We start from the raw sequence: 18808 nt of genomic DNA, 5'->3' as shown, positions 1-18808 counted from the left end.
TCGACCTCATATTTGACTATATCCATTTCAGCTCGGAGCTGAGCAATCCGATCGAGTTTTTGCTGGACATGCAGATTTTGACCATCAGTCACTGAATCAAATTCATCATCACTTACTTCGAAAACTTTTACCTGATCGACCAAGTCGGCATGGTCATTCCGAGCCATTTCTAGCTCGGTATGAAGTTTCTTAGTCTCCCCTTCGAGCTGCTCACTGAGAAGTTTAAAAGCGTCTCTCTTCTCAGTAAGCTCTCGAACTCCAGCTTCGATTTATTTCAGGTCATCCCGGTACCTCAAAAAAGTATCGTGATGAAGCATAGAAGCATACGAACAAGAAAAGAAATGCTAAGTTATCTGCGAAATAATCTAAGTGTAAATCAAAAATTCACTTAGGAAAGCATGAAGTTACCCGGTTCAGCGCCTGTTGCGCTTCATTGAAAAGGCAGAGTGCATCCACTTTATTCATCTTAGCTTGATCATCCTCGGTCACCAGGCACCGAAGATAGCTGGCCACCCCTACGGGGGCAGAAAGAACCCGGGCATCCTCCGGAAGGGAAACAACGATGGTGCATTTCCGATCAGGATATGCACTCGGGGCAGGGAACCGATCGACCAATTTCGGGCTCGAGAAAGGCCCGCTTGATTCAGAGGGTGAGATCTTCCTCGGTATCTCTAAATTGCCAAATCCAATGGCGTCCTCCGTGGCCGTCGAATCCACACCGTCGAACAAACTACGGAAGAGGTTGTTCGATCTATGGGCCTTCTCGATGGGACGTTTTTTTGCAACTTGGGCTTCGCTAAACATCGACTCTGTGAACGAGGGTGACTAGGAAATCTATATCGGGTTGAGTGCTTCCTGCGGGGCTTTTCCCGCATCTCGGGAAGCCTCAGCTCCTGCCTCCACCTCGGCCTCCCCGACATGATGAAAATCGGCCTCGCCTCCCCTAGTTTGGAGGCCCTTTGCCCTTTGAGCTGCAATGGCATACTGGCCATCAGATCAAAGGCTTCTCCTTACCCCTCGGACTCATCCCTTAATCGATAGAGTGAGTTCGGGACAGTGCTTGACCACTGGTGCTTCCCTTGGGTTTATGCGCCAATCCTTTCCTTGGCCTCTTCTTCTCAGGGCCCGGAGAACTCGGATCCTTTTTCCTTTTCTTATCTTTATCCTTCCCCGAAGCAGGGGGATCGGTGAAGATATCATTATCACCGGATGGAGTCCTCATCTAGACATCTTTTGGTAAACCTACAAAAAAGAAGTAAAAGCAAGTCAGAAATCGATAACGCGAAAGGGAAATCAAAGTCAGTTGAGAAAACTCTTACCATGGGAACGAGCCTCACATCGGCCCTTCGAGAGCTCGCGCCACGAACGCTCAGAATAAATCCTTTGTTTTACAATGCCCTCGACCCATTCCTTGAGTTGAGGAACCGCATCCGGCATCCGAGCAACATCTGTACCACCACAAAATATAGATGAGATAAGAGGAAAAGAAAAGAGTAACGAACAAAATCTTAAAAGTGAGATTATACATACGTTTCATATTCCACTTCTCTAGAAATGGCATATGCTCGGTTGGGATCAAATCCGAGGTCTTCACTCGGATAAAATGTCCTAACCAGCCTCGGTCCCGATCTTCATCGATGCTGAAAAATGGAGCTGGGCCAGCTTAATCAGTCCACCTCGATCTTGCTCACGAAGAAGCGAAGGAGAATTGCTATCCTCGAGAACGAAGGATGAATTTGACCGAGGGTTACCTCTACCTCTTATAGAAGGAAATGATGACTAGATCTAAGGGGCCCAACGTGAAAGGGTAAGTGTAAATACTTAAAACACCCTCCACGTGGGTAGTAATCGCTTCCTCAGGCGTGGGGATCACTACGTGTTTATCAGCCCAGTTGCAATCTTCCTTGACCTTGACAAGGACACTATCGGTGACCGAGCATATATATCTCAAGACCGGCTCACACCGGCCCGGTACCGAGGAGGTTTTCTCGACATTGAAATCAACTCCGGTTGGGCATCCCATAGGGACAAATATTTGCAGAGGAGGTTCTGGTGTCGGTTCCTCGACAGCGACAAACGAAATATTTTTCTCAACAACCGATCGCGAAGCAGAGGGAGTTTCTTTTTGAGGAACATATTTTGAAGTCTTTGCCAGTGCTTTTAAATAGTGAAAAAGTGGAGAAAGGGAGATGTTAATGAAAGAGAAGGTATGATTGACAGATGAGCAACTTTTACGAAAGTTTTCAGAAAACCAGAAGGGAAGAAGTTTGAATGTAAGCCAGAAAACTAGAGAGTGAGAATGATGAAGTTTCTTAAAGCACAAGAACAAAATGTTTGAATGTAAAGTTCAAATGAATAAGTGAGAGGATATTTATAGTTTTCCAAACGACGGTACACATCTTGGAGTGGCCGACCGTTAACTGACACACATTTAATGCCTAGAAGACTGGACCGATGGGACATTTCAAATGTTCTTATCACTTACGTCATGATTTTGTTGCTTACGTCACGATTTCTCGAAGAGGAAATCAGGAGCTCACATCGTTTCTTGTCATTTACTCTCTGAAAAATGAGGGGACTATCTGTATACGGGTAAAATTGAACTCAGGATTTGACCGAGCATCCAACACGATAATTTGGGATCGAGAGATGGTGATAAAATCCCGGAGATCGGTTCCTGCCTTACCAAATTAGCCATCGAAACCACCAGACTTGCCTTCGAGTTTATCAAGGTCATAACCGTCCTCGGTCATAACAGTTTCAAGAAATGTATTGCTAGCTTATCTGACAGAAATCACGGAACATACCATAAAAGGGACCAACGGTCAACAAATCAAGGACCCTTTTACCTTTTATGGAATAATAGAATAGTACCTTAAAGGTAGATTCCTCTAATATATAAAGGAGACCTTACAATTCATGAAAGACATTGTAACATACACTTATAAGAAATATATTACCATTATCCTCTAAATTCTTATTCTTTGGTATCTTGATGTCAATCAAAGTACATTCAACTCAAGGGTGATCAACTTTCCTAGGCTGAAATTATCCAACTCAGATGGTTTGCAGTTAATTTATCGTTATTTATTTCAATTGCAATCTAATTTATCATTCCGTATCAAGTTAATCCGCATATCTTTTAAACCACTACCAAATTCAATTGTTATCCAATTTTGAGGGTAAACAATTACATATCCCCGGGATTGGGATTTTCGTCTCATTCGTTCAATTTTTGACAGGTTTATTTTATTTTTTTACAGTATTTTATAATAATAATATTCGCACCTGAACTATACCATCCATTACCTTTCACTAGCATAAATATATGTTAAACTAAGGCTGTCTAACGGGACGAGCCGTCCCGTCCCACTTAATTCTAAATGGGATGGGCCCATATTAAACGGGATACGGGATGGGACGGGATAGCCATTTCATCCCGTTTGGTCCCGTCCCGTCCCGCCTGTCCCGTCCCGTCCCGCATGTCCCGCGTTTTATTATTATTATTTTTTTGAATTCTAGTCGTTGGGAAACGACTCCAATTGCAAAAATAGTCGTTCCCAACAGCCAAAAACGGCTATAATTGGCCTCCCCCCTCCAAAAAAAAACTTTTAATATAACCCCTAAGTTTATTAAATTATACTTTGACCCTATTTTCTACTATAAATACCCCCATCCTTCTTTATTTTTTCCCACAAAAATCAATCATTCTCTCTCAAATCTATTAATTCTTCAAGTTTCAATATTTAATCACGGTGCACTCGTTCCATCTCCTAATTTTAATATATAATTTTTGCGTATCATTTTAGTGTTTAATTTTTGTGTTTACTTTACGTGTTCTATTTTCGTATTTCATTTGTATGTTTTATTTTTGTGTTAACTTTTTAAATTTAATTTCATATTTAAATTATGGCACCTAAAAATGTATTTGACTTTAAAAAAACTAGTAAAAAAAGTAGTAAAGTTGAAAGTAGTAGTAATCCTAATCCTAGTCTTAACCCTAACCCTTCTCCTAGAATTAGAAAACATATAGGTGAAATGACTCATGTTGATTAAACTTCATTTTTTCAACCCCCGCATGTTATAATATTAATTTCGGAGAACAACTAGATTATGAAACTTTACAAAGACAATTTGACAATGATATTTTTATTAAGGACGAAGAAAATGAGGATGAAAAAAATGAGGAAGAAGATTTAGATGAAACACCCACTAGTCCCGCAATACAAGCTCCAACTTAGACTGAATCTCGGTCTGGAGCTTTACCCCCTGTACCTCCTGTAAGGGGTAAGCATAAGAGGTTCAAATGGACTTGTTCGTAAAATTTATGAGAATTTAGCAATCCAAGAAAATGAACAACCATATCTTGAAGACTGCCAAGCTAACATATATTTTTATGTTAGATCAATATTTGATAAATATAAATCAATGGAAACAACAGGTGGTGAAACTACCCCTTCTACTTCTAAGTCTAGAGTAGAAGTTCTATGGGTAGATATGGATGATATAACATGTTTTGATTCCTCTATTGATGATGAATTTGATTCTTATCTTAATCAAGGATTGGAAAGTATTAAAGACGAAGAAGGCAACGAACAACTTTTGGCATGGTGGAGGGAGCGTGGCAAGACTATTCCAATACTTTCAATAATGGCCCGAGATATCTTTGCTATTCAAGCATCATCAGTAGCATCGGAGAGTGCTTTTAGCGCGATAAGATTTCAAATCGGAGATCATAGACATTCATTAGCGGAGGACAGCCTAGAGATTTCCGTATTATTCAGAGATTGGATTAATTCAGAAAGAAGAAATCTTGGTTTTGAAAAATTAACCACTAGGGAAGAAGAAGAATACAATGAGATACTTAGCACTGAGAGCGATGACGACATGTAACTCATGGAACATCAATCAACATTGCCAATTCCAGAACAATGTCCGAGAGAAATTATAGATAAGTTACAACGAAATTATATAGGAGCTTACAAATATTAGTATGATAATTTGTAATTGGCTACTAAGAGGCCTAGTTCAAACAGAACCCTTCCTAGAAGGTGGTTGCGCAGATTATGTGCTCTTCAAAAGAATTATATTTGTATGTGAGATTTGAAAGTTCTATTAATAAAATATAAGGCTCTAAGCGTTGAATTATTTTTATAAATTATCTTACACTCTTACTTAGTTACTTAATGGCTTGAAATTATATTAAATAAATTATAACTCTATTATAAATTTATAATTAGTAGAATATTTCATTACAAGTCTTTTGTTTTAATATTTTATAATTCTTTACTTAGTTTCCTAATTTTCGTTTAATTTTTAATTTTATTAAATAAGTCAAAAAACTAGCTGTTGCAAACTTTAAAAACTTAGTCATTGTCAAAAGAATAGGCGTTGCCAAACTCAATGCTTAAATATATATTTTTTTTAAAATGGCACTTAAGACCCGCGAACCCGTCCCGTCCCATCCCGTTTGTTAGCGGGACGGGATGGGCCTACTGTCCGTCCCGTCCCATCCCTTTTGTTACGGGATGAGATGGGCCTACCATTTTGTCCCGTCCCGCCTAAATGTTATCCCGTCCCGTCCTGTCCCGTTGGACAACCATATGTTAAACTAAGGCTTAAACAAATATAAAGAAATCACCTGCAAAAACTTAAACGTCGATCTCTAAGATTTGCATTCCCTCATAAACCATCAGGCGAAACCATTAGGCCGAAGGGGACTTCTTTTTCTTGTTATATATAGTATTTTAATCCTTTTACTTCTCTTATGCACTTCCAAAATCAGATACTCTATTAGATTCCGTTATACTGGTCTTCCAGTCGTCGAATACATTAACAAAGAACCTCTTTTTAGCCCGTAAAGTTAAATTAAGAATGACTGCAATGCTTGTTATTTTCATGTACACAACTCAACAATGGTTCTTTACAAAGCCAGAGGGTGTAGGAGGAGTCATATTAATCTTTCATCCATATAAAATGAACTTTGTTCTGTTCTTTTTAATGTTACACAATGAAAATGACTTCCTCATTTATTCTACCATGCAATCTTACCAGATAAAGTAATTAGTTTCTTTCTTTCAGCTCTCCCCCCTTGCCCCCCTAAACGCAGAAAATAGGAAAATTGCAGAAATGACTAGGAGATGGTATGCTCATTCAGCCATGAAATAATGTCACCAAAAACTCGAAGTATCATTTCATCCGGCTCACCCTCAAGCAAGGCATGATAAGCATCCTCATAAAGGATCAGTTTCTTGTCCGAACTACTTGCCCTCTCATACAGTGCTTTACTGACCGATGGATCTGTCACTATATCATTCTTTCCGTGCAAGATTAACAATGGCAGAGAGACCTGTAAAATAACATTACTATCACTATGTAGATTACATTTTGATGTAACAAAGATTACATAGGCTGATTGCATGAAAGTTGGAATTCAATTATGCTTATTACCAAGATCCTGGCAGAAGTTGCAGTATAATTGAGGCTAATATAACATAGAAGTTTCAGTTTTGAGTAGTAAAGACACTGGATTACTGTAGAAACATGTACATTTTTATCATGCAGTTGTAGAACAACAGTGACATCAACTTCACTGCTCCAATTCACCTTGACACAGGCACTAACAATCACCATTAGCAAAGAAAGTATACAATCAACTGTGTAACCAAGAAACTCAACTATGCCTCGATCCTTTTTATCAACTTTTATATTATCACATATATAGGGATCTGGAAAGATCCAATTCTGTGAAGTTCTTGCTCCCTACATTAATCAGTCCTCAAAGCGATAGAGGGAAGATTTTTGTGGATCCAGGGTCAGCCTCATCTTTGTAAAGAGATTCAAGTAATTTCAGAATACTAACCTGCTGGAATACAAAATTTGAGATAACTAATATCTAGTGTTCTGGTGCTACACTTCCAACAATGCAGGAAAAACTAATTAACTAAGGAAAGCATCACAAAGATAAAGAGCACAATAAGGAGTTAAAATGAGGTACGTGACACCCTTTTTTGAAAGAATTAGCATAAATTAATTTTCCAGTCAGTACACTCTTGCTCTTATCACCCATCCCTTCTCATTCAAAGTACTGTTCTTTTGCAGAAAGGAAAGTTCGCAACTTAATCACAGTTATGGATAGTTGTCTACGCTATTTGTCAAGATAAATGAGTACAAGTGTTTCCAAAACAAAAACAGTACAACATGATACACCAGCTAGAATGAACAATAAAGTTAAAAAAAAAGCATTTATAATATCAAGAAACACTTAGGACCTCATTAAATACAAAAACAGGACAACAAAATTGGGGGGCAACCGCCATACTGAAAACGGAAAAGCTTCACAAATCAACCTTTAAACAGTTAATGCGGTGATGAGTTTTTACACTACATAAAATAAAAGTTGGAAGACGTTACACACCTTTTCCAGTAGTCTCTCTATCTCTTGGGTGGCATTCAGTAACTCCAGGGCAGTCCGTATACGGGGTTTATGTTTGTAAGAGATGATATTATAGGCAGTCTGCATACAGAAGAACCAGGTCGCATCTTATATGATAAATTGGGCGCGGTACATACATGGTCAAGCAGGCGTGTGTGTCATTATGAACTCCTAAAACCTATCATGTCAAGCAGGTGTCTGCATGTCAAGCAGGTGTGTGTGTGATATTTCTGGCACAAGCACTATTAGACTCTAATATCCTGCAACCATAACTTTCCTGAACTCCTAAAACCTATAACCTTTTGAAGCTGATTTGCTACAGAAAACAAAGAAATATGTACCAGTTCTTTCTTCTTTGCATCTCTGACTGCCAATTCTCCCAAATCCTGCGTCGGAACTAGCTTCTGTGTTGGGAGGAACTTTGCGACGCCAATTAAAATTTGTGTTACTAACCATGGTGGAACCATGTTATCTGCAATCTATATGACAAACCTGTTATCTCTCTATGTGAATCAGATATCAGAAGCATCAGTAAGAATTTAGATGCATTTCCAGAAATATACTTTGCACATAGGTGCCACAAGAACAGCACCATTCCAAGCATTAGGTTGCTTCTGGTGAACTTTCAAAGCTATAGCTCCACCCATGGATTCCCCAAATAGGAAGCTTGGTAGATCATGCAACTCTAGCTTTTCTGCAACCAACAGTTAACTGTCATTTCTCCAGTATAGTGTCAAGAATTACAAGGAAATGAAACTTAAGCTCGCGTTGGTCACACCTTCACATGTAAGAACTTTTGAATTCCAATTCTACATATTATTTGTTTCTTGAACCTCTCAGATGAACTCCATTAAATGATGATGATGATGAAGTTGGTTATCCAATTGAGTCATACCTTTAACTTTCGAATAATGCTCAATAACATCATCGACCAGCTTGTCGAAACTTGGGATATAGCCATGAAGACCTTCTGAAAGACCAAATCCAGGGTAATCCATTGCAACTACTCCATAACCAAAAGATGCTAATTTCCTTGCAATGCCTACAGATAAGGACAGTTATTACAATGTCCTTTTTTTAAAAAATGACTTGTCTGAGACTTCAGATGCTTTTGCAAGCCACAAACCTTCGACTAAAAATGTGCATGTATCCCCATAACCATGACAAAAGTAGACAACAGCTTTGGGATGTATCTCTGGAAGCCAACTTTTGGAGAAGATTTCCAGCCCTCGAGAATTAACCTCATAAGACTGTCCAGCAGAATGTCGAATTTGTACAATGTAAATCACATAAATATTATGGCTATAACATCCAAATGCCAATAACTTATGCTAGATATGAATATATACGCTAAAAAGAGACTTCTCATTTGCCTTAGTACACGCAAGGGAAAAAACGCTAATACCCAAAGCATCCTTGAGGGACCAAGTCATCTTTCACGAACTATCCTCTTTGTCACTTGCAAGAAATTTAATGAATATGATTTATAAGAACGTTTACATTACTGATAACATGTAATAAAATTTGGAGCTTATAATCTTAAGAACCAAGCATATCTCCTCCCAATGAGTATTTGAAATTGTCTTATAATCTAAATTTAAGCTTGACAGTTAAAACTGGATGTGAAATGGAAACTAAATCCCAATTTAATTCTTCTTACGCCATCCAATCATTCCTATGCGAAATCTCAATTCCCAAATAAGAAGTGAAGCAAACATCATTTACTAAAACAGCAGGACCGATAAAAAATCACACATTAGCTCCATCTCTTTTTTATTTTTATTTATTTATTTTTACGAGCTATCAACGTCATCTCTCATTTGAAAAGGCCAAGTAGAAAGAAGGCCATATCCATAGTTTGCTGTACTACAAAGTACACAACAAGCAAATGATACACAAATTGACTGTTTTAGCAAGGAAAATTAGGCTATAAAGCATCAAACCTTTCCAACAACATTAGAAAAAGGAAATAATAGCGTAAGCTTTACCTCCTCCATCTTCAATCCAGCATGTGTCACCTGGTGCAAAGATAGAAGAAGCAATCATTAAATGAACATGAAAGATGAGTAAGAAACGCGTTACTTTCACATAGGATCACGCCCACTTGGGCACTTTTCTCCATTACAGTAGACGACAAAGGTAAAATATTAAATAAGTACATCGGTCTCAAGTCTCAACTGTCAATGTTTCCAAAAGTAACAATCTTAATGAAGAAGGCATAACAAGCTTACACTGGAAAGTACATTTGCAAAGATGACGTACATAAAACAGTTTTAACCAGATAAATGCTTCCTTTACAAGATTATACAATTGACAAATGTCCTTTCATCTTTTTAGGAACCAAATGAGGATTGACAAGATTAATAGCTATCCGTCTGATGTAAGTTGGAAAAAGCCAATTTTGTTAACACTATTTTAAGTTTCTTAAAGCCATAAATTCTTTTTGGCCTGGATTTAGGAACAATGTGCCACTAATGTTTTGATCACTAATTGACAGAAAAGGGAATGCTCAATCTTGATATGCCCTTGAACTGTTAACAGTTGTCCAAAGTGAATTCACACGATAGAGAACCTCTTGAATCAATAAGCAAATCCACAAAAGCAATGGATACTGTTATCAGCACCCCAACTGCACTGTCGTTAAATCCGCCAGCAGATTATATAAGGCGATATGTTCAGTATGGCTGAAAACATTTTCCTTTTTCCTTAGTGTTTAGTTATCTCGAATTCTGGAGAATATTTTCGTGCAATAGTTTCCATCAACAGAGCGAAAATGACTTCACTCACTTATTATTTTTCCTTTACAAAGATCCTAAATCCTAATCAATGTCACTTACTTCTATTAACTGTTTTTTCTGTCAACCTTAAGTACTCAAGATTATGCCAAAACACTATTCTCATACCTTATCCTACATCTTGGAAAGTTACCATATATCAACCAAATTTTATATCCAATCAAACGCTGGAAAATGATTCAAAAAAATTATTTTTCGGGGTAAAACATTTCCCACTAAAAACGTCCATATCAAATGCACCCTAAAAGTAGAACATTAAATAACGTTTACAGTCTATTTAGCAAGAAATATTTAATTTATTTAATTAGTCCCACGCAAATACTTCAGTCCTTTTGCAGTTTGCACCATTGACAAAAACCATCAAGATAAGATTACAATCAGTCAGTTTTATGCAATAAAAATCCAAACTTTGAAGCAAAACGTCTATCTTTTTTTCTATTATATTAAGAATAATGACAATCCAAGATGGTTGAAATACCTTGAACAAGATATGATCAATTGAAAGCTGAATATCCTTAAAAGCCTCCCTAGCACGACGTCTGGCCTCCACGTTGTCCATATCTGCATCCAATATCTTCTGCAATCCCTCACTTATGCCTGGAAATTTCTTCTGATTTCCCATTGCAGAGCTCTCTCACGTCAAAGAAACTCTAGGCAGAATTAGATTGAAAAAAAAAGGGAACGAAAATTAATGCGCATAGAATCTATTGAGTGCCTTTGATAATATTGCTATATAGTAGTCATTAGTCAATTCAACATAACGTATCATATTAATACTTTTCTAGAAGGTGGAAAATTTAGAAGAAAAAGAGAAGTACATTGGGATATGCAACTTTGACGACAAAATTTTAGTGGTGTGGGATAAGTTTTTTTTTTTTTTTTTTTCCTGGTTTATTTTAAAGCCCATTTTAATTAGTTTAACAAATTGAGAAAATTGAAAGTGAGTGTTCGTACCTCGGGTTGATTATGTCCCTTTGAATAAAGGATCATAGTATTAAAGTTATGGTTTGGCATAATCCTAAAAATGAAGTATGCGCGTTACGGCTCTCGTGTGTTTGACCAATTTCGGAGGTTGGCCAAGGAATAGGAAGTCAAGTACAAACATGTATTGGTCTAAAATAGGAAAAGATACCTTCTTTAACCAAATAGCCAAAATCTTGACTATTAATTCATCGGTTCCATTTGTACATGTTATTTACTCAACTCCTATTCCCTACTCAATATATTTTTAGTAAAATTGTAATGGATTTTACTAAAAATTAATATAAGATTCACATAAAGGGGATTAGAGTGGAATGATATATTCCATAATAGGTTTCATTCTTCTTACATAGTTTAAATCTTCAAATATTAGAATGTAATAGTTTAAAATCCATAGTAAAAAAGAAAAAGAAAATGTTAAATCAGGCCCCTTAAATAGATTTTTTAATTATCTAATATTACTTTTAAAAAACTGATGTTTAATTATTAATGTTGATTTCTAGAATTATATTTATTAATTAATGAAGATTAAATTTTGCTCCAAAACTGTGTATTTCCCATACGAGGAGCGTATTCACCGGAAAGCAGGGGTTGCCAAAATTAATTACTATGCTAAGTTCTTGTTACCTTTTCCTTTCCCAACACCACTGGCCACTTTCGAGAGCCATGGACCGTTGCTTTTCTCTTGCCGCCGATTGAATCGGTTTTCTGGGCCGATTAATTTCTAAAGATGAATTGTGGCACTAATCCTATGATTCAAGTTGTTTGTCCCAAACCTCGTCCAGTAAGGCATCCAATTTGTCATTCCAAATTGAGGTGATTTGATCTATTTCTCTTTATCCGTATTTTTAATTGGTTACCCTTAATTCTGTAATTAATTTCGGGGTTTTAATGGAGCATCAACAGTAATCAAGCTGAAACCTTGGATTCAAAAGCTGGAACAGAACTTTTTGATCTCATCCTAAAAGAGGTAGGGGACTTTCTATACATTTCTGACCTGAGCACATTGCAATTTAATCTCTATGGATTTTGTTTGTTGCCTTTGTTTCTTCGTGTTATTCTTATTATTTCACTAAACATTTTCCCAGGAAATTATGTGTACATTTTCAGATTTAGGGCAATTTATACATGATAAACCTTGTAGTATAAATTTGAATTAGTTTTTTCTTAAAGGCTTTCCATGTCAGAGGGTAAGGTAGAAGAATAGAGATCTAGTCCTTGGTAATATTGGAACCTCGCTAAGTTATGCAAGATATATATATATAGTTGCAATTATACTAAGTAGTTTGTCACTGTGAAAATCAACATATTCATCTGCCAATGGTTGTTGATTTCAAACTAGAGTACGATGTGATCTTACATGTGCAACAACAGTACTATGTTGCAAACTGCCTGCAGTGGTTTCTGCAAAGTTGGCGTACGTAGGATATTTCATAAGTGGTGTTACAATTTGAAGAAGTGGACTAATGAATAAATCACCATAATGATAAGTAGTGTCATTTTTTATATTTATCTTCAATATTTTTATTTTTCTTAGACATATCTTAGACAAGAGTGGGTTGCTCTAGTGGTGAGCACCCTCCACTTCTAACCAAGAAGTTGTGAGTTCGAGTCACTCCAAGAATAAGGTGGGGAGTTCTTGGAGGGAGGGAGGCGAGGGTCTATCGGAAACAGTTTCTCTACCCCCAGGGTAGGGGTAAGGTCTGCGTACACACTACACATTACCCTACCCAAACCCCACTAGTGAGATTATACTGGGTTGTTGTTGTTGTTGTTGTTGTAGACATATCTAATAAAAAATTTCGACGAAGTGTGTCCTTTGACACCGCATGCAACAAGATGCATACGCCTGTTTGATCAGTGGCGGAGCCAGAACTATCCCTAAGGGGAGTCAAAATATAAATAAGCAAGCATATGAAAAAAATTAAGGGAAGTAAGTACATAGTATATATACATAAAAATAAAATATTTAACGTATTTACGCGGTATAATTTTCCGTCGAAGGGGTGTCAAGTGACTCCACTTGCCAATGAGTGGCTCCGCCACGGCGTTTGATGCCTAAGTTAATGGATATAAGTTATAAACACGACAATAGATAGATCTTTTACACCATCAGTATATCTTAACTTTTTATAGCAGGATAGTTACAGTTTTTATCAGGTTGTTTGCTTGTCATAGCAATTATTGGAAAATCGAAATGCAGGAATAACTGATGTGTAAATCACATGACATTGATATATGGCCACAAACCTCCACGGCTTATGTCCTCAATAGGCATTCAACACAATAATTCTCATTGCCTTAAATGTTTTTACCTGTACTCCTGATATCAAACTTCATCAGAGTACTAAATGTGCACTACCAGAATACTCTTTGACTGTATAGATCATCTTTTTTACTTACCAATTGTCCCACATACCTTTTCTGGCCTTTCTATACTTAACTGCTGCTGTTTCTTTTTGTAGCACCGTTTCAGATGGTGCTTATGTTAATTACTTGTTCAATCGGAAACGCTAAAATTGATTATCCAACTTCCTATGTGGTCTAACAGGATGGCGTAGCTGCAATGCGATCAGCATCATCTCCTCCTTTTTTCACAGGGTCACCGCCTAGCCGAGCGATGAATCCATTAATTCGTGATGTGTACTTTGCAAACTATGGAAAGCAATTAACCTGTACTTTATCATCATCACCAAGTCCATCTACTTCAGCTTCACCTTCTCCATCATCGAGTTGTAAAGGAAGGTCATGCGCAAGGACAAGACTTGAGGCAACTCAAGCAACAAATAGAGTGGAAGGCTTTGATTGCCAAAACTCTCGCCTGACTGCTATGGTTTGAACCTTCCTTTATGAACTGTAAATGAAAGGAATTTTAACAGCTGAATGTGATTTTGTTTACTATAAGAACCTATCCATAAGAAAAAGATAAAAGAAAATTTTGACTAGAAAAAAGAAGACAATTTTTGGATGGTAATTAGCAATAGAGGCAAGTTTGAATTTTTCTTGTATATTATGCAAGGATGTCTATCTCTAGCAATTTTTGATGTAAGGTGGTTGATAGCTAGGTGATAAATTTTGTTCGTTGCCTGTATATATCTAAGTGTAAACAGGAGTGATTTTCTTGAAAATATGTAATATTGTATATATGGTGGATCTGTATTTTTAAATCGTGGGGTAGATTCCGTTCGGTGGTACTTTATAAATGGTAATTTAGTTATATGATCCTCTTCGTGTTATGGAGTAGTATTTTTCTTTCGTTTGGACGATCTAGTCCATATGTTGCTAGCTAGTACGTGTGTTATTGGATATAGATGTGGAAGTTTGTATAACACAATACACCAATTGCAACTTACAGGAAACCCCAAATAGATGTCTGCTCTTATTTTCTCTAAAGCTTTATCGACCTTTCCAAAAAATAGAAACCCATCGTCCTCTGTAAAGAGTTCTTCAATGTAGCCAAAGAAGCAAGAGTTGCAAGCCAAAAATTGGTTCAACTGCATGAACGTCAATCTTATTTATGTCACAAGATCAATGATCAGTGACACAAAAATCCAATTTCTCTTACTCCCTCCGTTTCAGTTTATATGAACCTATTTTCTTTTTGGTTCGTTCCAAAAAGAATGACCAATTTTTAAATTTAGAAACAATTTAGCTTAAACTTTTAATTATATCCTTAATGAGAAGCTTTTGTAACCACACAAATAATCTGAATCTCTTTTTAACTTGTTTAGGACTATAAATTTCAAAAGTCTTTATTTTTTCTTAAACTCCATGCCCAGTCAAGTCAAGTGAGTTGATTAGGGTATATATCTTTCTCAGTTAAAAGGAAAGGGAGAACGAGCGAAACAGAGTGGCGCGTGCAGAATGATTGAGACTAGTTAAGGGCTTAAGGCATCGTAGAACTTGTACCAGTAGCGGCACTGAGGATCAAAATTAATACAGCATTAATTATATAACGCTATAAATTATTATGGATGCAAAATTTAACCACTACGTATATTCAATCTAAATTTTCAGTGGCACTATAAAAACCAAAGACTGCCACCTTTCTTCCTCGAATTTATCACACTATCTCCTCGTACTATTTCAGAGTAGAAAGTTCAAAAGAGTGATGCCATGCCATTACAATTACAGAACCACCAAAACTGAACTAAGAGTTCATTCATTTCATTCCCCAAAAGAAACAAATCGAGCTCACTTACAGATCTCTAGAAAATCTGAAACAAACTGACACCTAAAAAGTATATTCTAGAAACCCACTGACACTTGTGTAGTACGAGTGATTAGCTCCCATGCAAAACCTTATAAACTCTAAAACTCACAAAATACCAAAAACAAGAAGCAGGCTTTCACATTGTAAAATTCATCCATGTGCCCAAAAAGTGGTCGGTGTTTTTTTGGAGACTTCTACCTTTCCCCTGTTGGGGATTACAGGTTTAAATGCTATGTGCTATTTCCCGTTCCAGTAAATGACGTTTTTAGCCTTTTTTTGGTTCAATTCTCAAAATTTTGAATTCATTTCTTCCTCAAACTATTTAAACTAATACTTAGTAAGATAAAAGAGTTTAACTTCCACGCGCTAGTGGTGTAAACTTTTGTTACATTAGTAGATGGCGGATACGAGATTTTCGCTTAGAGATTCAAAAAAAAATAAAAGGTCAAAAAATGAAAAGAAAATTGTGGTTAGTGAAAATTGAACCAACTACCTCACAGAGGATTTGAGCCCCTTGACTACTAAGCTATGCTTTTAGCTATGTCAAGGGAATTTAAACTGTAATATAACGAGACACAAAACAAATTTTGCCTTATATGTATAGTGTAATTTTTCGGCAAAGACGGTTTGGGTGAAACCACTCCCGCCCCTAATTATAGGTAAATCGTGTATAATAAGTGGGATTAGTAACTTGAAAAGTACAATATGTAACATGTTACAACATATTAAAAGTACATTGATCATGTAACAATCTCTCTACATTGTAGTGCATTATTGTATAATTTAATACAACTTTAATATGATGTCATGACCTTTTCAAAACTACCTTACTTTTAATATTTTAGACAAGCTTCATTAAATTCAATAGTATATCATTATTCTCGTAACGGACAAGAATTAGCCAGCCTAGCCTCGACCCTCGTCTACCTGTTAATTACTCTCTATCTATCTTCAATCACTTCCAGTAGAAATTTTAAGAATACATGTAATCAGATTATCAAAGAAGTACGGCTCGAGATTTAGTTCTCTCTTATCTTCCTTTTAATTTTTGCATGAATAAGAAAAAGCAAATAATGCCTTCTCAAGTATCCAAAATTTAAGACAATTTTAAGGAGGAAAAAAGAGTGAGAGGTTTGTGTCTGATTATGTGCTGACTCATGCATGCACGCATATAATCCAAAAACCTTAGCTTTGCTCCCCTCAGTATATATTCCCCCACTCAGTCCCTGCACTCATCAAAGCACAGCAGAAAATCTTCTCTTTAATTTTCTTCTTTTCACTTCTAATCTTTTTGTAGTCTCTATTTTTTGTTTATGGGATCTCTTTACGAAGGTGATGAGGTGAAGATTATCCAAAGAAAAGTAGAAGAGAAGAAAAAGCTGCAAAATGAAGTGATGGAAAATGCAGATTCTGAGGAAATAATGCCTTTAGATGTAAAAGATTACGAAGAGCTGGGACTGATAATAGAAACCAGCGAAGTGGAAAGTTTTGAAAAGACTTGTATAGATTTTAACGCTTTGTTTTCTGATTTCTGGCCTGATCAAGAAGAGACAGAAACTTACAAAAACACCTCATCATCATCAGCTGGGAGCAACATTTCAATGGTATTGGAGGAGAATTATATTAGTCCAGTAATCCCTCAATTAGTGGAGTTTGAGAAATGGATGGAAAGTAATTCTCCAGAAAGATCAGGGGAAGAATTATGGAGAGGTTATAATTTGGATTTTGAGGAGGAGAAAGATGATAAGATTATGGAATGGATTTGGTATCCTTACAGTTATGAAGAGTTCTTGCGTTTTTATGAAGGATCATCGTCATAACAGGAACTGCTAGTACTAATTAATTAAGAGACTACTTTTTTTCTACCTGTTTGTCTTTTGTGTAGTGCCCAAAAATAAAAGTCTCTCTAACAAATATATGAACTTCGTCAGTTACATCAAGTGTTGTATCAAACAAACAAAAATTAAAAAATGGGGGTGTGTTAGTTTTGCAAAATTTCGCCAGAATATACAGAAGATGTTGGTTTTGCTTGAAAATTAGACAACAATGTTGTCATTGCCCCAATTGAAAATGACAAAAGGGAGATTAATAAACTTTCTCCTAGTACTCCTGAAACTGGATTAACGAAGCCCTAATACAAGAAACAAAAAGAAACTGAGAAACAGTGCAAAAATAAGGCATGGATATATACATATATATATAGGAGATGGTTATGAACTTTGGAAGGAAAAAAAAATTGTTACTTAAAAGGGATGCCTGGAAAAAGAAAGTGCTCCTAATAAAAAAAGATAATGCAATGGTAATTAAAATATGGAACAAGCCACGCTTACTAATCAAACACTTAACACGAAAATTGACATAATTAATGCAATTTATTTGATAAAAAGGAAAGAAAGAAAAGGCTACAGAAACGCAGTTAACTCAATATATCCAACAGCATTAATTTAGGCAGATCTTAGAGGGTCTCACTGGTGAGAGAAATGGAACCAACACAAACATGATGAATATCGATAGCATAAGATGAAAACAACAATGTTAACAATGGCAAGCAAATTAGTAATGGCTAAAGCTATATTGTAAAAGATATCTTCAAGTAGTAATTGTTTTTGGTCGGGAGGAGTATCTTGTCGCTTCAATATCATGTCGTACAAAACAGTTTGTGATGTCTTTAAAGAAATTACGACAATTGCTAGATAACCGGTCTGGAATAACAGGAAGCCCATGCCTAACTGCAGCTTATTATTAGGCAGCCCTTTCTCAATCGTCATTTTTGTCCTTCTTTATTTTACGATATATATATGTATTTAATTAGTTTCAAGAATGGGAGCAAACTAATGGCAACCTTATATAGACAAATGAGATGAGTATAAATAGAGGATTACATATTCCTAAATGATAAGATAACTAATTGGAAAAACTCTTTCAAAATCTTTATTCAAATGATAATAGATATATTATGTAACAGTATCTCCCGAAAAACTGAAGATTAGTTAATATGATCCTATTATTACTATCTTCCACCACATGGCTGGAATTCTAATAGGATTCTAAAAGTAAGTTTTAAACAGGATCGTCCTTGAATCGAGTGCAATATCCCAAAGAAAACAATTTGCTAAATTTTCCAGAAGTGATCAGTTATAAAAATCCACGAGAAGATCCTAAATTAAGGCTGATCAACCAATTAAAAATATATGCATTTGTCAGTGTCAACACCAATTAAACGACTAAGGTGTATACGGGTAAAATCGAACTCGGGATTTGACCGAGCATCCAACACGACAGTTTGAGATCGAGAGATGGTGATAAAATCTCAGAGATCGGTTCCTGCCTTGCCGAATTAGCCACCGAAACCACTAGACTTGCCTTCGAGTTTACCGAAGTCAT

At 36.4% G+C, this 18808-nt stretch overlaps 1 protein-coding gene and 1 long non-coding RNA gene across 2 annotated transcripts; one reads left to right on the top strand and one right to left on the bottom strand.

Annotated features, from left to right (window-relative positions):
- Nucleotides 1-5950: 5950 nt before the first annotated feature.
- Nucleotides 5951-11048, bottom strand: LOC104110555 (caffeoylshikimate esterase-like). Its single transcript, XM_009620081.4, has 8 exons — nucleotides 10709-11048; nucleotides 9424-9453; nucleotides 8562-8685; nucleotides 8331-8477; nucleotides 7999-8129; nucleotides 7777-7914; nucleotides 7418-7516; nucleotides 5951-6349 (listed from the first exon to the last, which is right to left on the bottom strand). The coding sequence occupies exons 1-8, from the start codon at nucleotides 10850-10852 to the stop codon at nucleotides 6134-6136; spliced, it is 1029 nt and encodes a 342-aa protein (XP_009618376.1). The 5' UTR covers nucleotides 10853-11048; the 3' UTR covers nucleotides 5951-6133.
- Nucleotides 11049-11820: 772 nt separating this feature from the next.
- On the top strand, nucleotides 11821-14378 carry LOC104110549 (uncharacterized). Its single transcript, XR_011413786.1, has 3 exons — nucleotides 11821-12027; nucleotides 12118-12181; nucleotides 13763-14378. It is a non-coding gene; the product is annotated as an uncharacterized lncRNA (long non-coding RNA).
- The last annotated feature ends 4430 nt before the right edge of the window (nucleotides 14379-18808 follow it).

The sequence above is a fragment of the Nicotiana tomentosiformis genome, chromosome 2 (assembly GCF_000390325.3).
Source record: "Nicotiana tomentosiformis chromosome 2, ASM39032v3, whole genome shotgun sequence".
Taxonomy (NCBI): Eukaryota; Viridiplantae; Streptophyta; class Magnoliopsida; order Solanales; family Solanaceae; genus Nicotiana; species Nicotiana tomentosiformis.
This window is presented reverse-complemented; position numbering and strand designations above follow the sequence as displayed.

What these genes read in the sequence shown, in the direction of transcription:
- LOC104110555 (XM_009620081.4), bottom strand. Translation starts at nt 10,852, where the DNA reads ATGGGAAATCAGAAGAAATTTCCAGGCATAAGTGAGGGATTGCAGAAG. An exon ending in ATGCACATTTTTAGTCGAAG is followed by an intron (nt 8,478 to 8,561) that starts GTTTGTGGCTTG and finishes CCTTATCTGTAG; the next exon opens with GCATTGCAAGGAAATTAGCA. An exon ending in TAGAGAGACTACTGGAAAAG is followed by an intron (nt 6,350 to 7,417) that starts GTGTGTAACGTC and finishes GTTATTTTACAG; the next exon opens with GTCTCTCTGCCATTGTTAAT.